We start from the raw sequence: 18,715 nt of genomic DNA, 5'->3' as shown, positions 1-18,715 counted from the left end.
CTAATGTGATCCATATGCTTATACATATTGCTATAGACAGGAATGTGGATTGACATCTTTTAAACCTTAGCATTAGATGCAAGCTTTTATATACAGAATGGATAAACAACAAGGTCCTACTGTATAGCACGGAGACCGATATTCAATATCCTATGATAAACCATAATGGAAAAAAATATTTAAAAAGGAATGTATGTATATGTATAACGGAATCACTTTGCTGTACAGCAGAAATTAACACAATATTGTAAATCAACTATACTTCAATAAAAAAGTATTAAAACCAAAAAAAACACTTAGCATTGATTCTTTCTGATTTGTGAATTTATAGGTAATCTTAGTTATCTTTTTTGCTTATCTCTATTTTAATTTTATTTTAAAAATTAGCAGAGTAAAATAATTTACTTATAAATAAGTTGCTACCATGTAATGTATAAATAAAGGGACATACATGGTTACTATAAAAATGGGCATGAGTATGTGAACAAGAAAATCGCAAAAGAAGAACTATGAATGGCTAATACTCTTAAACGCTCTAATTCTAAAGCATGTATCCTCTCTCAGCCTAGAGAAAGCAGAAAGGAGCAATGGGGATCCACAGAGAGGTCACAAGAATGAAGGCATAAAGTAAGCCCCTCAATAACCCAGTAATTGCAATTACTATTCCTTATTATTATAACGATGTGTGAGTATGAAATACAATATGTGAGTATTATAGAAAGCTATGGAAACTACCCAACAAAGGAAGCTGCTAAATCCTGATTGCAAGAATGTTGCACAGTGAAGCTCTTAGAGTCCCAGGAAAAGGAGCCCTCTCCAAGGGCACCAACCAAACTCCCAACGAAGCTGTCAGTCACGTTTCTAACCTACTGGGAACTTCTCTGAGAAGTTCACATCCTTCTGTTAACTATAATAGGAGAACAGCAGGGCAGAGTCAGCAGTCTCCACTGAGGACTCATCTGAAATTTGGCTTCCTGAGAACTGGTGTTTATTTGCCATGGGAGGAAGGGGAAGGAGACATGAAAACAAGAACACAAATTCATTGGAAGACGGATATTCAGTTTTTAGAAGAGGGGTACTCGTCCTACACTCCAAATCTTTTCTCTCCCTCACTTCCTACCCATTACTACCTTCCCAAGATTCTTACCATTGAAAAGAAACAGACCCTGAATCAGTCTACACTCCAACCGGTACAGTGTTTAAAAGGTAATGTTGTTAGTGTAGTATTTTATTATAAAAGTAATATATGATCTGTACAGAAAAATTAACAGAGAAAATGAAAAGCACCAATAATTCCACCACCCTGAAACAATCACTTTTAATATATTGGCATATGTTAGTCTATCTCAACATTTTTGAAATCATACACACTTATCTAATTTTTCTCATGTAACCTGTAACATAAGCATTTCCCATGTTTCTACAATCTCTTAATAAAGGTAATTTTCACTGGCTTTGTGGATGTATAACAGAAGAGTCCTGATGGCGAGAAGTGCTGAAGCACAGAAGAAATCAGCATTCAGTTATCTGAGACCATATCGTCTGTGGCTTTCAAAACAGGGAGCTTTAGGATTCACATAGATAACTCTGGAAGAGTCATTCTCCTTTAGAACTGCAGCATCCTCTTCTCCTCCTTCAGAGGAATTCAGGACAGAAGACACCAGATCTTGGCCTCTCTGATTCTCTTCCCCAAGTCCCAGGCAAGACAATGAAAACTAAATGTGGTTCTGGTAACCCGACGACTCTGTTTCTTCCTCTGCAACTTCCGGATACGAGAGAAGTGAATAGGTGACTGTATTCTCAGCCTAGAGAAAGCAGAAAGGAGCAATGGGGATCCACAGAGAGGTCACAAGAATGAAGGCAACAGAAGAAGCGGCAGGGGAGAAGGAGAAGGAGAAGCACATGGCTGGGATGGCTCACCTCCATTCTGGCAGCCTCTTCAGCATCAGTGAGATTGGCTGTGGGCAAAAAGAACAGAGATCAGCGGGGGCACTGCCTACCCACGCTGCTGCTTGAGGTCCAGACCAGGCTTGAGGCGAGGACCACTGATCCCCAACTCAGGCCTGCAGGCCAAAAGCTTCATCCCCCACCCACCCTTGGTATCCCAGACATGGCCTCCCGCACGGGCCACACTAGCAGAGGGAGGCGCTCATTTGTGCTGCACTCATTTCAGAGGATCACTGAGTTTTCCTCAAAGCAACCAGGCAGCTTCGGGGATCTGAGATATACTGGGGAGGAGATGGGGGTGTTGGTATTAGAGTGAAGTAATCCAGATGTTTGCCAGCCACAGATGGCGGCCTTTCCACATTGGCCAGATGTAGTATATCTTTGTTGGAACTTTGAAGAATCTGACACTCCCTGGTCTCATAAAGAAAGAAAGCATGAGAGTGAGAGTGAGCAAGGGAGGCTGGAGGAAAAGAAAGAAGGAAGCAAGCAACCCAGCCAGTACTCTCCCTGGTAAAGATCTAAAACACATCCAAATGTCCTCATGTTTTTGCCAATAAACTCACTTTGCCAGTGCGAAAAGCAGCCTCAGTAACTGCAAAGCAGCATTCCTCAGGAAGTGGGGAAGGAGTCTGAGACAATGCATCTAGTGTCTTCATTCATCTCCAGGACACAATGAGTCCCTGTGTGCCATGCTCCAGCTTCTGGAACAAACCACGTCCTGAATTCTCCTTCTAATGCATCCCTCAACCATCCCGGCAACTTAGCCGTGCCTTTTGGGAAACCATCAGCCCCAATGCCTTCCTGTGAAATAAATGCCTTGTGAAATATATTTATGCCAGTGTAGGTAGAAGCAAACATCAAAATGGCTAATCCACTTGTGTTTGCACTTTTTTCTACAGCACTTTGGCCCTGGTGAAGACTCTGGTCCATATCCCCACTTGGCCTGGCCACAGGACATAGGGGCCTTGCTCAAAGCGCAGCCGGACAGCTGTGCCATTTTGCTCAAGCTCTCAAACCTGTTGGCTCTGCTCTGAGTCATACTCCGGCCATCTGAGGTGGAGTCCTCGAGGGCTTCTTTTTCCTGTCCGTTTCTGCTGTCTGGGAGTCCCCAGAGAAAGCTTCAGTTTCCTTCGTGCTCTGGCTTTAACTGCAGTCAGGAAGTTGCCTGGAATATTACTGCTCCTTTAACACATTCCCACTTGGGCCAGGGCTTGGATGGTCACTGACTCTCAGAATGTCAGGCCTGGAAGGGCTTAGAGATCACCCAGGCCAACCCACTCATCTCCTCGATGAGGTGACTAAACCCCAGGAGGGGGAATGACACTCAAGATTCCTTTATGATAGTGACAGAGCTAGGGCCAGGCCTGCGTTTTAATAAGCCTACACGAGTGGGCATTAGAACCAAGATTTGCCCACAGAGTAAAGCCCACTAATGCACGTGGTACCCCAGAACTTTCTCAGGCCAAAATCTCCTCTTAATGTTCCACTAAGAGCTGAGCCCTGTTACCCTTACCCAATCATTCCACAGAGACAGACTCTGCAGCAAATCTAGGTTTTATTCCTTAGGGCTCTTTCTCCTTTCCTCTAGAATTTTATCCCCTTAATTCTATTTGCCTTAGTCTTACAGCATCTAACCTCAGTCCTCTGCCAGCTCTTCCAAAGCTCCACAGAAAGACCTAAGTATCTCTGATGTCCTGCTCTGGAAAAGTGCCCAGCAGTTCTGACCCCAGAAACTCGGACAAGGCCCTCGCCTCTCTATCTAGGACAGGTGTTCATCTTCTCCTTGTCTCCAGTGAGGTCCTCTTTAGGCCCAGGAGTTAGTCTCAGAACTGACCAAGAGATTTGAGCCCCTGCCCTCTGCCCACTGCCCCCTCCCTCTCCTGTGCTCCCAGCAGAACTCACACAAGCAGCTTCTTGATGCACAAGGCAGGGTGTCATTGAGCCCCCAGAGGGGGAGCTGCACTCACCTGGTTCCTCAGGGAGGGTCTCTCCCATTTCCCTGTGCTCAAGTGTTCCTGGGAGAGCTAGGAGGGGCACATAGGAGGTTAGTAGGATTATGGGGTAGGACCTGAATCTTCAGGACCAAGGATGACCAGAGGCAAGATTGGGTTAGAAGCAACACACACCCTTCTTCCACACAGACACCTCCTCTCCTCCCCACTCCCCAGGGATTGCTCTAGCCTGTACAAGGGCTGGTCTAGAGAGATGTAAGTTGGCTAGGTTAACAGTAGGGACTCCTGGGACTGTCAGAAAGGCTATTCTATTGCATCTTTCTTAAGCTTGCTCTGCCTTTTAAAGAACACCTCTTTCTCCCTCTCGGTGTCTCTCCCTGAGTCTCTACATTTACTTATCATCAGTAACTGAGGTCTTGGCTATGAACCAACTGCAAAGTGCTTTGTGAGGTATCAGTATTATTTTCTCTTTGTCAATGGCTCTGAGTCTTTTCTCCCTTTTACTTTCTCTGTATCTGGATATCTTTAGCGCTTTCTCTCACCAGCAAGCTAGCTTTTCAGTGTTATGAATTGTGACCATTTGCTTATTAGATTTGTAGGACACCTTCCCTTCTCTCTCGGCTCTTTTACGTTAGTACTAAGGGGGAAGGAGGCTGCTTTCTGAGAGTTGAAGTTCTTCAGCTGATCAGTCAGTGAACAAATGTTTATTGACCAGCTTGCTGCGTGGCAAGCATGTGCTAGGTGCTGGCGGGGGGCGGATGGGGGAGAGCGCAGAACAAGGAGACGTGGTTACTGCCCTCCTGTGCTCTTGCCAACCCCTTTGGAATACAGCTTAGTTCTTCAAAGGTAGCCTACGTGGATTCCATGACCTGGAATCCATCCTTCTGCCCTGCTTTTCATCTCTCCTTTTTTTCTGCCTCGTAATTTATGGCTTCAATGGCATCAAACTGCCTACAGCAACCTCCTTACTCTTCCACGATCCCCATCCTAGCCACAATGCTTCTCATTTCCGTGTCTTGGCCCCCACACCTGGAATGCTCTTCTAATCCTCTTTGCCTGGTTAACTGCTACCCTCAAACATCACCTCCTCCATAACGATAACAACTCATACTATGTGATGTTTGCTGTCTGCTAGCTGCCGACTCATTCACCCTCATAACCCTGTGAGGTGGGTTCTATTCGTGGCCTCATTTTTCAGATGAAGAAACTGAGGCACAGAGAAGTTGAATGTGATGAGAAAAACAACTTTTATTTTCCTGAAAAAACAACTTTGTTTTCCTGAGCTGCTGCCTGGGCGTTTTACAGTATGATAACCCGCTTACAACCAGAATCGGAACATTTGAGATAAGGACTTGAGTTTAGGACTCCCGCCATAAGTTTTCGCTTTGCTTTTCCTGGGGCACCTTTTAAAATAACCACTTAGAGTTAAGCCTGCAAAATAGTGTCCTCTGCCCCAATCACTTTATAAGTAGTAGCTGCTTGCTACACTGCTCTCTCTCTCCTGCTCACCCATGACCAGGGACAGAGGACTGCCACCCCCTTTCCCATTTCTGGGATCTGTAAGTAGCAAGTCTTGTGACTCTACTTCCTTTGCGTGAGTGCACCGAAACTGTACTTTCAATCAAAATGACCCCGGGGTTTTCACTTCCCCAATCTGGGAAGTGAAATCAGTTGCTGAGGGACCTGCCAAGCCCATGTGGGTGGCTTGTGCCTCCTCTTTCAGCAGGTCATGATCTGCATATTCTTAAATTAATACACCAACTCCATCTTTTCTACATATTGCATAACTCACCCAACGTTATCCAGCTGGTGAGCCGAGGAGCTGGGATTTAAACTCAGGTAGTCTGGCCCCACCAGGTGTGTTTCAGTCACGACACAACACTGCATTCCTGTGAAGCCTTCTCTAACTGCCCCGGCCCATGCTGGGTTGCGCCAGCTCTTCTGTCCCCCGTCACAGCCTTTGCATTCTCTAATACTGGTCTTATCCCCTCTAATTATACTGATCTATTTGCATTTCAGTCTTCCCCACAATATTATGAACTCCCTGAGGGCAGAGACTGAACATCTTTATCCTGGCAACATCCACAGAGTCTATCACAGTGCTTGACACATAAGCAAGTTTGTTCAGGCCTGTTAAATGAATGAATGAATAAAATATGGGACTATATTTGAATGCTAAGGATTCTCTAGCCCAAAGATAAGGGTTCTAGCAATGTTTGGGGTTAGGGCCTTGACTAAGTAGGAACTGATAACAAGAGGGACCGAGGGGAGGCACAAACCTGAAATCTTCTTTCGCCTGCGGCAGAACCAGGCTACTATGGCACCAGCAACAGCCATTGCAGCAATGCAAGCGACTACAGCCACCGTTATCGTCACCAACAAGGAGTTGCTCAAGCTGGACCCTGGGAAACACAGGCGTCCTGTCCCTCCTCCAACACAACACTCACTTCCCCCCTCCACCTCACCTGCACAGGATTTCTGGAACTGGGCTTGTGCCTCTCCCATACCCACGTTTCTCTGCTAATCTAATGAAGGCACGCTGTTGAGTGTGTAAGGCAGAGGGAAGGGTTCCTCTTAGCCCTCGGGGATGGCAGGGAGGGTGAACCTGACGCCTCCACCACTGTACCCAGCAGAGCCTTGAACTCTCAAGGACATGCCATGCCTTTGAGAGTGAATGGACATATCATGAGACATGAGAAGAAATTAGGAAAACCTCAGCTCTCAGGAATGTCCAGGCACTTAGAGAACTTCTGCACCAGTGAGAGAGCTCTGTTCCACTGCTGGGCTTGGTGTGATGGGGCCTATATTTCAAAGAGGAACAACAGCCTTGTCACCTATCACCTGGAAGCTGAGGACTCCGAGCTCTGGCCAGCAATTAGCAAGGTGCCATGCCCCTGCCCTTTGCCCCAGAGCCCAGGTTTGCTCAGATCTCCCTGTAGGTCCATGTGACCTTACCCCTAAATGTCTAACCCCTCTTCTCCCCTCCTTTCACCTGCACAGAGTTCCCACCTTGGACAGTGATGGTCACAGGCTCTGATGTGTACATTGTCTGCCCGATAAATCCCGTGCAGTGGTACTCGCCACTGTGACTGAGGTTTGCTTGTGGGATAGAGAAGTTGGAACGCAGATGGGAAAACGTCTTGGATCTTCCATTCTGGAAGAATATGACCTTATTCAGAGAACTGTTTCTCCAGCTGTGGCACCTCAGCACGATGGGCTCCCCTTCCTGGAACACGAGGCTAGGGGTCTGGAGCAGCAGCCAGTCTGAAAGACACAAAGGGACCCCAGGACCCAGGAGGTCTTGACTCAAATCCGAGACCCAGACCATCCTTACTGGTGGGCCACTGTGTGTGGAGGGAAGAGCTTAAGTTTGGAATCAGACACCCCTGCTCTGTCATTCTAGCTCCATCATGTATGAGCTCTGTGATCTTGGGCAAATAGTTTAACTCTTCTGGGCCTCCGTTTCCTCGTATGTGAAAAGAGTCACAATAATACCATTAGCTATCTACAGTAGTTCCTGGCACATAGTAGGTGCTCAGGATATGCTTGTCTTCCTGTTCCTGTCCTGCCCAACAGGCTTCTTTCTGCAGGAAGGATACAGGAGACTCAGGAGTACAGTCCCTTCCCTGAGGGAGGGAGGGAAGGAAGGACCCAGTCTGACATAGGAGACAACATGTGGGGGGAACACAGCAGAGTCAAGTGTCTTTGGGGAAAGTCACGGACATCTAACAAATATTAGCTTATTTGGTGCATGTTAGTAAATATGGAATTTCACTTCAGCAGGAACTTTGGCAGCAGTGACACGGGTGGGCCATTAGCCTGCTGTGTACTTTTTTCCCCCGATTTTCATCCTTTTACTGAGGAAAAAGATATTTACTTTCTTTGTCGTATAGGGAATAGAGGCTAAGGTGGGTACTTATAATCTGACCTCAGCCCACACACTTCTTTTTCCTAAAGCTATAGGACAGAGCAGAGTTGGAATTGGAACGAAAGGGTAGAAAACAACAGATACGTTGGAAGGGAGCCGGGACATGAGAAAGAAATGACAACAGCCATACGTGTGCTAGTCAACCACGCTTAGCCCCTTCAGCAGATCGGAATGATGCCAGAAAAATCTCTACACTGGCTGCTGAGCCTGCCAAGTGCAGGTGAAAATGCTCAACACTGAGGGAGGGAGTGACAACGAAGAGAAAACTCTGGGCCACGGCTACAGTGGGACAATCCACAGGGAAGGTGGGGAGCACCAGATCTTGCTACTTGGGTCACACAAGCTGGAAAACCCCACCTCTCCCACTGTGGAGGCACCCCTGCGTTCCACCCATTTCCTCCCATACCATCCTGTGTATCCCTCCTCTTGAGGAACTCAGGCCCTGGCTAGACATTCCACTCCAGGATTAGGTGAGCAGTCCTGGTTCCCTAGACTGCCTCTTTTATAAAGGTTGGGTTGGGGTAGGTGGGAATGCGGAGAATTGGGAAGTTTTTTGGGTTTTTTTGTGGTACGCGGGCCCCTCACTGTTGTGGCCTCTCTCGTTGCGGAGCACAGGCTCCGGATGCACAGGCTCAGCGGCCATGGCTCACGGGCCCAGCCACTCCGCAGCATGTGGGATCCTCCCGGACCGGGGCACGAACCCTTGTCCCCTGCATGGGCAGGTGGACCCTCAACCGCTGCGCCACCAGGGAAGCCCGTGAAGATATTTTTTAATGAAGTAGAACCCAGAGAAAATGTCAAAACTGCTTCCATGTAGCGCCAGCAACCAATTCTTGCACTTCTCCTCCCTGTCTGGGTAATCCCCTCTACTGAAGGTGCACATCATTGGAACAGCACTTTCGTCTCAGCAAAGTCTCTACTGGTACCAGGTTGTAACCTGGACAGTGGAAGTGTCAGCCTTAGGCTGGTTTGTGCACGAGGGCCACCTTAGTTCTCCTTGAGGACAATCTCTTGGTGCAGATCTTGAGGGCAGGGCCCAGCTTCATGTTCACGGCACTCACGAGGTGTTCCTTAAGTCAAAAGAGGGCCTTTCCATCCATCTCCTGGGAACAAAACTCCCCTGCAATCTCCTGGAAGCCTTGTAGAGAAGCAATAAACTCATACACCTCCTCTGCACTCCAGTGGCTAAGATTACTGGACAGGAACACAGGGTTGATGCCATGAATGCTGGTGTAGGCACAGCTGTATGGAGGTTCCTGGGTCACATTCCCCATGTCCAGCTCTCACCGATAAAGGCCCAGGGACATTGGAGAGAGTTCTTTACCATGACTGGAATTCTCTGAACCCCAGCTAGAGTCCTCTTGACCCCTGTGGCACTTGCCCTGGATCTCAGCATGGGTGATGGCAGAGGAGCTGCAGCAGGGTCCGTGTTTGGGATGCAGGCAAGGGCTCCACCACTCCTGTGCCTTTCCTGGGACGGCTCCAAGCACCACCTGTTCCTGAGGAGGGCCACTGACCCAAAGGCCCAGGTGGGTGGTCACTTCTGCCTGGACCCATGTACCTTCGAATGCTCTTCCCACTGCCCCCACCAGCTGGACTAAGGCTAAAGAACTGGCCTGAGGCCCTACAGGGAGCCTGAGCCACAGCTAGGGCCTGGCTAGAGGCCTGGGGGAGGCTAAACAGGGGAATAGCTTTCTGGGTGGAGCTTTGGGCTAAGCCTGTTGTTCCTCAGTGCCAAGTTCTCTACCTAAACTGCGTCTACATGGCCTCCAGCAGCCTGAGCTGACAGCCCCTCCTGCTGGACTACTGCCACTGCCCTAACAGGCATCAGGATGAGGTGAGAAGCTAGAGGCACATGCTGGGCCAAGGTCTGCTTTACCTGGAACAGGTTTCCCAGCTGTGGTCTTAGATACATCTGGGCCTGGGGGAGGAGGCTGAGGGGGAGGAGGTGGTGTTCCCCAGTAGCACAGAGTGGGTCACAGTGGTAACACTGGGAGAGTTCACTCCGGGATTGGCTGGTGAGTTGGGAGGCTGATGCTGTGGCCAGATTGGTGCTCGGCTGCTGCGCTGCGCTGGTGTTGGGGGAGCTGGCCTGCTGTGTGGCCGCTAGATAGCAGCCGGGCTATGCAGCCGGGCCTGCTGAGCTGCTGCTGGACACAAACTGCTGGAGATACTGAGGCCCACGGAGCTGCCCCTGCGGGGCCTGCTCTGCCTGCTGTTCATACCGTGGCACTGAGCTGTCTGGGAACGAGCGCTACCACCTGAGTCGGGACCCCCACCGGTGCAGTCGGCATTCTGTTGACTCTAGTCTCCATGACAGTGGTTCAGGGTCCCCATGGCTGGTGCTCTGGCTCCAGGCCTTCTGGCTCTTCACCTGGGTCCTTCAGGGTGGTGTCCACCTCATGTGCCAGGGTTCCTTGTCAACACACCTGCCGGTTGGGTGGGAACTTGCGCAGTCTCGGGGGAGGGATCCCTCACCTCCACGCCCTCCTAGAGAGGAGGAGCACTGAAGGTTGAGGCCCTGCCAGGCCTCTGGGGCTTCCCTCCAGGACTGTCTTTTCCTGCTGAGCACTGAGGGTAGAGATTGCAGGCCTGGAGCTGCAGGCCCACCGGGCCTAGATACCTTTGAGGAGAATTTGAGAACTGGGTGAGGGAAGGGGACTAAGTGAAGAATAGCACTGACAATATTCATCAGAATCACACTGCAGCTTTTCTCTATGGAGAACGTATTTCTTGCCAGGACCTTTGGAGGATCATTGATCTGCTCAGCAAACGTTTATTAAGCCCGGTCCCGTGCCTGGGGCTGGGTATAGAAAGTGGTTAAGAAACAACTTTCGGGCTTCCCTGGTGGCGCAGTGGTTGAGAGTCCGCCTGCCGAGGCAGGGGACATGGGTTCGTGCCCCGGTCCGGGAAGATCCCACATGCCACGGAGCGGCTGGGCCCGTAAGCCATGGCCGCTGAGCCTGCGCGTCCGGAGCCTGTGCTCTGCAACAGGAGAGGCCGCAACAGTGAGAGGCCCACGTACCAAAAAAGAAAAAAGAAAGAAAGAAAGAAAGAAACAACTTTCACCTCAAGTTGCACAGAGGGCAGGGGGGCAGGGAAATGCTGATTCTCACCGGGACCTGATGAGGGAGGCAGAGTATCTCCACTGAGCAGATAAGGAAATTGAAGCTCAAAGGTAAATGAAATCATCATGTTTACATGGCTATAATTTCCAGGGCTAGGATTCAGTTGTGGTCTGTCTGTGCATTTGACTCTGCCATAAAAATGGAAGGATTTCTATGAACTAAGGATTTCCTTCTGCTTCTCTCATACCCAGCTGCCTGTCAGTGGCCTTGTCACCTTCTTGCCCAGTCAGCACCGAGACAACAGTGCCCAGCATATTCTGAGAAATCTCTTAGGAACTTCCACCTCACCACACATACTAAGCAATGGGGTGCGTGAAAAGGGCGATCAGTGGACAAAAACCCCTTCAAACAACTCACAGCCATGCTTCCCAGTAAGCAGGCAATTCCCCTTTCCAGAAAAACCTCTGCCATGTAAGCAGGTTTCTTCTATCCTTGTTCTCCCGGACTCTCCCAGGCCTTCCTCCACTGACCGGAAGTCACATACAGATGCACAGGGTCGCTGAGGCTGGTCTGCTCTCTCTGACACCTGTAGTCTCCGCTGTCATTGCTGCTGGCCTTAAAGCTATAGCTGGACTGGTTCTGGCTCTGGATGAAGCTCCCATTATGGAACCACAGGGTGAGGTTGCCTTCACACAGGTTGGTCGCCTGACACATCAGCGTCACGTAATCCTCCTTGAGCACATTGATCCACGCAGGCTGAATGTTCACCACAGCCTTCGGGAGACCTGCCGAGGGGCAGAGAGAGAAGGCAGCATGAGGAAAGGGACCCCAAGGGCCTAAGCAGACCCCAAATCTCAGATGATGGAAAACCGTGGCCATGCTGGAGACATCAAGAGAGGAACCCAACCCAGAACTCTTGTGCAACCAAAGGCAGTTCCTCCAACTTATGCAGCCCAAACAGGGGCCCCCAGGAACCCAGGTTCTCTCAGGGAGCTTGCCTCCTCCCCAGGGGAGAGGACAAGAGGTAGGGGAATGGGAGAGGGGGCAAGCAAACACACACGCACACGCACACACACACACACACACACACACTCTACACATACATCCTTTGGGGAATCACTTTCCTTCCCTGTAAGCTGAGGCATTTGGACACTAGTGGATAAACTCTCTCCACAGCTGGAAGAAGACAAATGGGGACATCTGGTGGAGGTGCCAGGCTGAGAGTCAGACACCACGTGTCTGTTCTGACTTCTTCCATTCTTTCTTTTTTTCTTTGGAATAAAACTTTCTATTCATATAGTTGCTATGCAATATTATATAAGTTACAGGCATACTATAAAGTGATTCACAATTTTTAAAGGTTATACTCCATTTATAGTTTTTATAAAATATTGGCTATATCCTGTTGTACAATGTATCCTTACAGTGTATTATTTTTTTAATTTTAGAATTTTATTTATTTTTTATATAGCAGCTTCTTATTAGTTTCTTTTTTCCTTAAGATGTATTTATTTCTAAATAAAAAGAAATAAATACATCTTTCAAAAAAGAATGGAAGAAGTCAGAACAAAAAAAAAAGATATATTTATTATTTTTTTGGCTGTGTTGGGTCTTCGTTGCAGCATGAGGGATATTTGTTGCAGCGTGGGATCTTTCGTTGTGGTTTGCCGGCTTCTTTCTAGTTATGGCGTGTGGGTTCTCTCTTCTCTAGTTGTGGCACGCAGGCTCCAGGGCAGGTGGGCTCTGTAGTTTGTGGCCTGTGGGCTCTAGTTGTGTGGGCTTAGTCGCCCTACAGCATGTGGGAATCTTAGTTCCCTGACCAGGGATCAAACCTGCATCCCCTAGCATTGTAAGGCAGATTCTTTACCACTGGACCACCAGGGAAGTCCCCATTCTTTCTCCTTTAGAATAGACCTGTCCTGACACCCAAGCACAGAGGAGTCTCTGTGGCCTCAGAAGAATAAGAAAGAGGAGAACGGCTGGCAGGCCAGTCTAGGGAGCCCTGCATTCAGTGGCCCATGTAGAGCCCCATCCCACTACCAGTCCTGGGAGGTGGAGAGGTTAGTGGTGCAGAGAAAGCAGTGCCCAGCCGTGTTCATCCCACCAAGCTGCAACCAGTGGTATCTCCTATTTGTGTCCAAGGCAACAGGCCCTGAAGCCTTTAGATACATGCAAAGTAGAGGATTTATCAACCCATGGGGTTAACCTAAGCAAATAATGTGATTTTGCATGTGGCTGAAACTAAAATGGCCTGGGTTCGTGATTTAGTTTGGAGACAGGAAGGCAACTGAGACAGAAGACAGTTATTTTCTGTGACAGAATCTGTGAGGTCTCCCTGGAACAGAAACAGAAAGGCTGTGCCCTGTGGCTGCCCATCCCTGGCTTCCCTGGGAGGAAGGGAAGGAGGAAGGAGAAGGGGGCAGGGCATCTTGTGGGAGCAATTACTCTTTCCCGGTTCTACCTCAGTCCTGGGTTGCTGGTGCACCCAGAGCACCTCCAGAGACGGTACAGGGAGCAGAGAGAGAGGGTAGCTGGGGGAGGGAGAGGATGTGGTGAGCACTTACCATGTTTCCCAGCAACAGGAGCTGTAAGGGAGAAAGCAAAGATCAGCCTACTTGCTCATTAGATATGATGATTCATCATTATAAATAATCACCTCCTTGCAAATCCCCTTAACTCTCTTGCCAGTCTCTGTCTGCATTACGTTCCACCTGGGTTGTCCATGCCTTTACTTCTGCAGCTGTGTGTTAATGAAATTCCCACATAAGCAGGCAGGTTGGCATCTCTGTAAATCTACTGTCTCCATATTCAAAAGGACACTAAACTGCTGTTCTGACACTTTTCTCTAGTACGTTTGCTCTGCGGCTCTTGGTAGGGACAATCATTTTTTCCTCACTCCTCAAACTTTCCAGTCCTCTGCCTCCAGTCCCGTCTCACTCAAAGATGATACCTTCCTTTATCCTTCACAGAGAAAACAAATGCAGTTAGACAGGAGGTCTCACGTCTTCCCCCAACTAAATCATCTAACCTATTGCATCTCTATCCATCTTCCTTTCTTGGTTTTCACTGGGGACATCTCTCCTCCTATCTGTGGTCAGTCTCTGTCCTAGGTCACATTCCCTTTCACCCGCTCAAGGATTTTCCTCTCTCTGTTATTCCCTTTCTCCTCTGCCTCACCCATTTCTCGATCTCAGCTGGACCTTTCCTATCAACATAAATATATTCCAGGATCTTTCACTGAAAGGAAAAAATCTCACTTGACACCACACATAATTCCAAAATTATTTTTCTGCTCCCTTTCCCAGCCTGATTTCTCAATTCTTTTTCTACAAAGGCTGTCGTCATTTCTTCTCTTTCCAATCACTGTTTCATTCTCTGCAATTTGAACTCTGCCCTCACCAGTCCACTAAAACTTTTCTTGTTAAAATCACCAATGATCTCAATGTCAAATCAAGTGGACACAGATCTATTTCTCTCCCAGGTTCCCCCATATAAGTGTATACCTTCACCATCTGCCCAGGTACTCGTGCCTGAAAACTGCAAGGCCTCTTTTATTCCTCTCTCTCTCCCAAACCCCATCAGCCTTTGCACCAGTAAAGTCGTAATCATCCTGCTTCCAGTTAGTTCTTGAATGTGTCAGCTTCAGTCCATGTCCACACTATTTTAGGTCACCAGCAGCTTTCTCCCATCTCCTAACTTATCTCTTCCCTTATTTTGCTCCCCCGACAATTCATTCCCCACAGAGAAGCTAGAGTTATTTTTAAAATAACAAATCAGATAATATCACTCTCCTGCTTACATGCCTTCAGTGCTCTTCCTTTGCTCTGAAAATAAAATGTAAATATTTACAAGGCCACACCTGACACAAGCCCTGCTCACCTGTCCAGCCTCATCTCGAGCCACACTTTCCCTACTCATTGAGCTCCAATAACACCAGACCTCTTCAAACTTGGGGCTTTTCTGTATGCCCATCCCTCTACTTTAAACCTGCTTCCTTTGTATCTTCAAATGGCTTAATTCTTATCACGCTTCAGGTCCTTGCTTAAAAGACACTTCCTCGGAAAATTCTTGCCATATCATCCTGTTAATGTAGGCTGTTCTCTCATGTCCCCCGCAACAAGTGTTCTTATCAGAGTATCCTGTTTACAGTTTCATTGCCACTTTCCAATTCATATTTATGCATTTGTGTTCCTTTATTTACTGTTTCTATCCCTCAGTAGAATGTAAGCTCAAAGAGGGCAGTGGCCATATTAATTTTATTTGCCAATGCTCTGGAAATCATTCATTGAGTCCATCTAGGTGGGAGATAAGAGAGCCCAAAATTGTGTTGACAACAGGACGTAAAGATGAGGACACGGGCATGAGAGAAATTTAAGAGGGAGAGAGAACTTGGCACTTGAAGAGATATGGGGGTCTTGTAAATGGGTGACTAGGAAAAACATTAGCTGTGCTCACACAAATATAAATGTTAGGAGGAGAAGAACATTTGTGAGGGGAAGATGAGAGCTGGATTTTGAACGTGTTTTGTTTCTGAGCTAACAAATCAATTTGGAGGTCTCCAACCAGCAGGTGGAAATACGAAATTGTACTTGACACAAACAAGAAAGATAGTTTTGGAAATTATTGACACAGAAGTGATAGCTGAAAAGTAGAGTGTGCAGGGGTGACAATGTGGCAGTGCAGGCAATGGGCAAAGAAGCAGGACTAAGAGGAGGAGGAAGAGAAGAAACAAGTAAGAGACGAGAAAAGTAGAGAGAAGGCACCTTCCATTTATTCATCCAACAAATATTATGAATACTAAAGATGTTCATACTCAGTATAATCCTGTCACTGTGAGGGAGGCAAAGACCTTGTGCTTTAGGTCAGGAAGGCTGTCTCTCTTGTTCAGTGATAAATCTCCAAGTCCTAGAACAGAGCCTGCACAGAGCATTTATTTAATGTTTAAACAAGGCAGTTTGTGGAATCCTGGAAAGCAGAGAATGTGTGTACACACTCCCTGGCTCTAGATGAAAATCTACTTTTAAGAGTAGAATTGGAGCTTTATAAAGTAGGCAATGGAGCTGCACTGAAGGCACTTATGAAGTACAGTGACTCAGCCATAGCTGTAGTTGAAGAAATCATGGCCTCAGTGTGCAGCATGGATTCGGAGAACAGGAAACAGGACAGTCAAGACTGGATCAGAACGTGGTGTAAAAATTGAGTTACTGGGCTTCCCTGGTGGCGCAGTGGTTGAGGGTCCGCCTGCCGATGCAGGGGACACGGGTTCGTGCCCCGGTCCGGGAGGATCCCACATGCCGCGGAGTGGCTGCGCCCGTGAGCCATGGCCGCTGAGCCTGCGCGTCCGGAGCCTGTGCTCCGCAATGGGAGAGGCCACAACAGTGAGAGGCCCGCGTACCCCAAACAAAAAAAAGAAAAAAAGAAAAAGAAAAAATTGAGTTACTGAGCAATGAAGACCTAAATATGGCGGCCCGGATGAGAATGGAAAAGATGGAGTCAATCTTTGTGACTTAGCAAAAGGGCAAATGGATAAAAATTCCAAAAGTCTCTCCCAGGAGTCTTGTCTAGGCATCACATTGGTATCACTATAGCAGAGGTAGGGAAGCATGCCACTACTCCAGGCCTGAGCTTCTCCATACGAAAAGTGAGGTAGTTCAGTGCCCCTTTTTCATGCTATTCTGCTTCAATCCATTTCATCCTGCTCGTGGGAGGATACTCTCTCTTCCTCACCTCCGCCTCCTGTCCCAGTATCATCCAGCATTGAGGGCCAAGGCTCCCAGAGCTGAACAGATTTTACTATCGATCATAGTACATAACTTGGAAAGTGGCTGCATGTCCTCTGGGACCATACTGAAGCACATTTGAGGGTAGATACTCTAGAAATTGAGCTTGGGGAGACATTCTTGGCAATAAGGCTCCCCTACTTGGTCTTCCCGAGACTCTTCAACCCACCAGAACTATCGGTCCCTGGTCCCTAGCTCACAGCTGAGAACATGGTCAGAAAGGAGCGCTCAATTGCAGCCAAGATCCTGTATTTCTATTTGATCGGTGACAGGACGTATCCCCATGTTTGTGCAGTGCAAGGAGGCATGCACGATTCCTCTGGTCCCACAACTGATTCTAGAATTGCCTGGCTTATGTATTCTGTGATCCCCATCCCCTGGATAACCCACACCCTCCTGTGCTTTTGCCCAGGGGAATCTCCTTTCACATAAAGAGAATAGGCTTCTGCTGCCTGAAGTGGTTTCAGGGGCAAAGAGAACAGCCACTGCCCCCAACCACAATGTGTTCCCCCCACCTCCGATTTGCCTAAGACAGCATTAGCCCTCCCACCTACGATATGGTCCCAGTGAAACACAATTTCTAAGGAAGGTAAACACCTTGGTCACTCATTAGTCCTTCAAGTCTAGGTCACTAGACTTTGCTCGCAGCTGGCTCTGCTCTGGGGGGTGGCAGAGCACCAGGGACCTTGGTGCTGAGTGAAATTGGGCAAAAGACTTTAAAAAAAAATAAACTCTGCTGGGCTTCCCTGGAGGCGCAGTGGTTAAGGATCCACCTGCTAATGTAGGGGACATGGGTTTGAGCCCTGGTCCAGGAAGATCCCACATGCCACGGAGCAACTAAACCCCTGCGCCACAACTACTGAGCCTGTGCTCGGGAGTCCGCGAGTTACAACTACTGAGCCCATGCACCACAACTACTGAGCCCGCACGCCTAGAGCCCATGCTCTGCAACAAGAAAAGCCACCGCAATGAGAAGCCCGCACACCACAACAAAGAGTAGCCCCTGCTCTCCACAGCTAGAGAAAGCCCGTGTGCAGCAAGAAAGATCCAACTCCGCCAAAAATAAATAAATAAAATTTTTAAAAAAGAACTCTGCCAATTTCATAATTTGCCAAGGCCAGCAAGGTTATCAGAATCTGATTTTCATCAGCCTGCCTTCATTCACCCTCCTGACTTTCCTGACGTGCTTCCCGCCCCAGCCCTCATCCTTGCCCAAGCTCAGCCCCAACCAAGGTGACAGCAGCTGAGTTAGAAAAGCATGCCTGCCTCTGTCCCTGCTCCACTGCCCCTCCTGGGGACCCTGCCTCACCGAGGAATAGCAGAGCCGTCCACAGTAGCATGTGGTCCAAAGGATGGCAGGATGTGCAGGCAGCTCGGTCACTCCTGGCAGCAGGGAGGGCTAGGAATGAGGGGATCCCCATCACCTCCTGGAGCGAGCAGGTTGCCTCTGACAGCCCAGCACAGCAGGCACAGACTTCTCTGGAGGTTTGACAGGTTCCACCCCAGAGAACAGACAAATCCTGGAGTCCAAAAGAGGAAGTGAAAAGAAGTGTTGTTTTTGTCATTGGCGCCTCCCCTTCCACCCTCTTTCTTCTCAACGTTTCCCTCCCAGAACTTTCAGGGTTTCCTAGAATCAATCTGGCTCAGTCCCACTCCAAATTCAGAGAAAATGTGGAAACTGGGAAATAGATTCTCCTCTTCCTCTGGGGCCACAGCTGGGCTCAGCCTCTGGGAGGAAGAGGGGAATAAATGGTCACCCAAACTCAGCTCAGAACCTCCTGTCTGTCTCTCTGCTTAGAAAAGGTGTTGGAGGAGAGTGTGTCAGCGGACTCCCCGTACTTCTACATCTATTTAGAGGCGCAGACACTGGCATCAGACTCCTCCTGAGATCGAGCATAGCGACCTGAGGCCAGCCCCCACCATTTGATTTTCTTTATTATCGTAACCCTGACTCTGTTTGTGGAACAGAGGATTGTGGAACAAGGACAAAGACGTGTGTCAGAGTGGCAATAGGATGATCACACCCATCCTCTTATCCCC

The 18,715-nt window shown here is 48.5% G+C and overlaps 1 protein-coding gene and 1 pseudogene across 1 annotated transcript; both read right to left on the bottom strand.

Moving 5' to 3' along the window:
* Positions 1 to 1,715: 1,715 nt before the first annotated feature.
* On the bottom strand, positions 1,716 to 18,096 carry FCGR2B (Fc gamma receptor IIb). The gene is made up of 8 exons (XM_065884031.1): positions 17,985 to 18,096; positions 13,463 to 13,480; positions 11,426 to 11,686; positions 6,909 to 7,163; positions 6,179 to 6,301; positions 3,915 to 3,971; positions 1,921 to 1,958; positions 1,716 to 1,805 (listed from the first exon to the last, which is right to left on the bottom strand). Exons 1-8 carry the CDS (start codon positions 18,094 to 18,096, stop codon positions 1,716 to 1,718), a joined length of 954 nt encoding a protein of 317 aa, XP_065740103.1.
* On the bottom strand, positions 9,217 to 11,318 carry LOC136132007 (polyhomeotic-like protein 1 pseudogene; annotated as a pseudogene).
* Positions 18,097 to 18,715: the final 619 nt, after the last annotated feature.

The sequence above is a fragment of the Phocoena phocoena genome, chromosome 1 (genome assembly GCF_963924675.1).
Source record: "Phocoena phocoena chromosome 1, mPhoPho1.1, whole genome shotgun sequence".
In the NCBI taxonomy this organism is placed as follows: Eukaryota; Metazoa; Chordata; class Mammalia; order Artiodactyla; family Phocoenidae; genus Phocoena; species Phocoena phocoena.
Note: the sequence above shows the minus strand (reverse complement) of the source record. Positions and strands in the feature narration are given on the sequence as shown.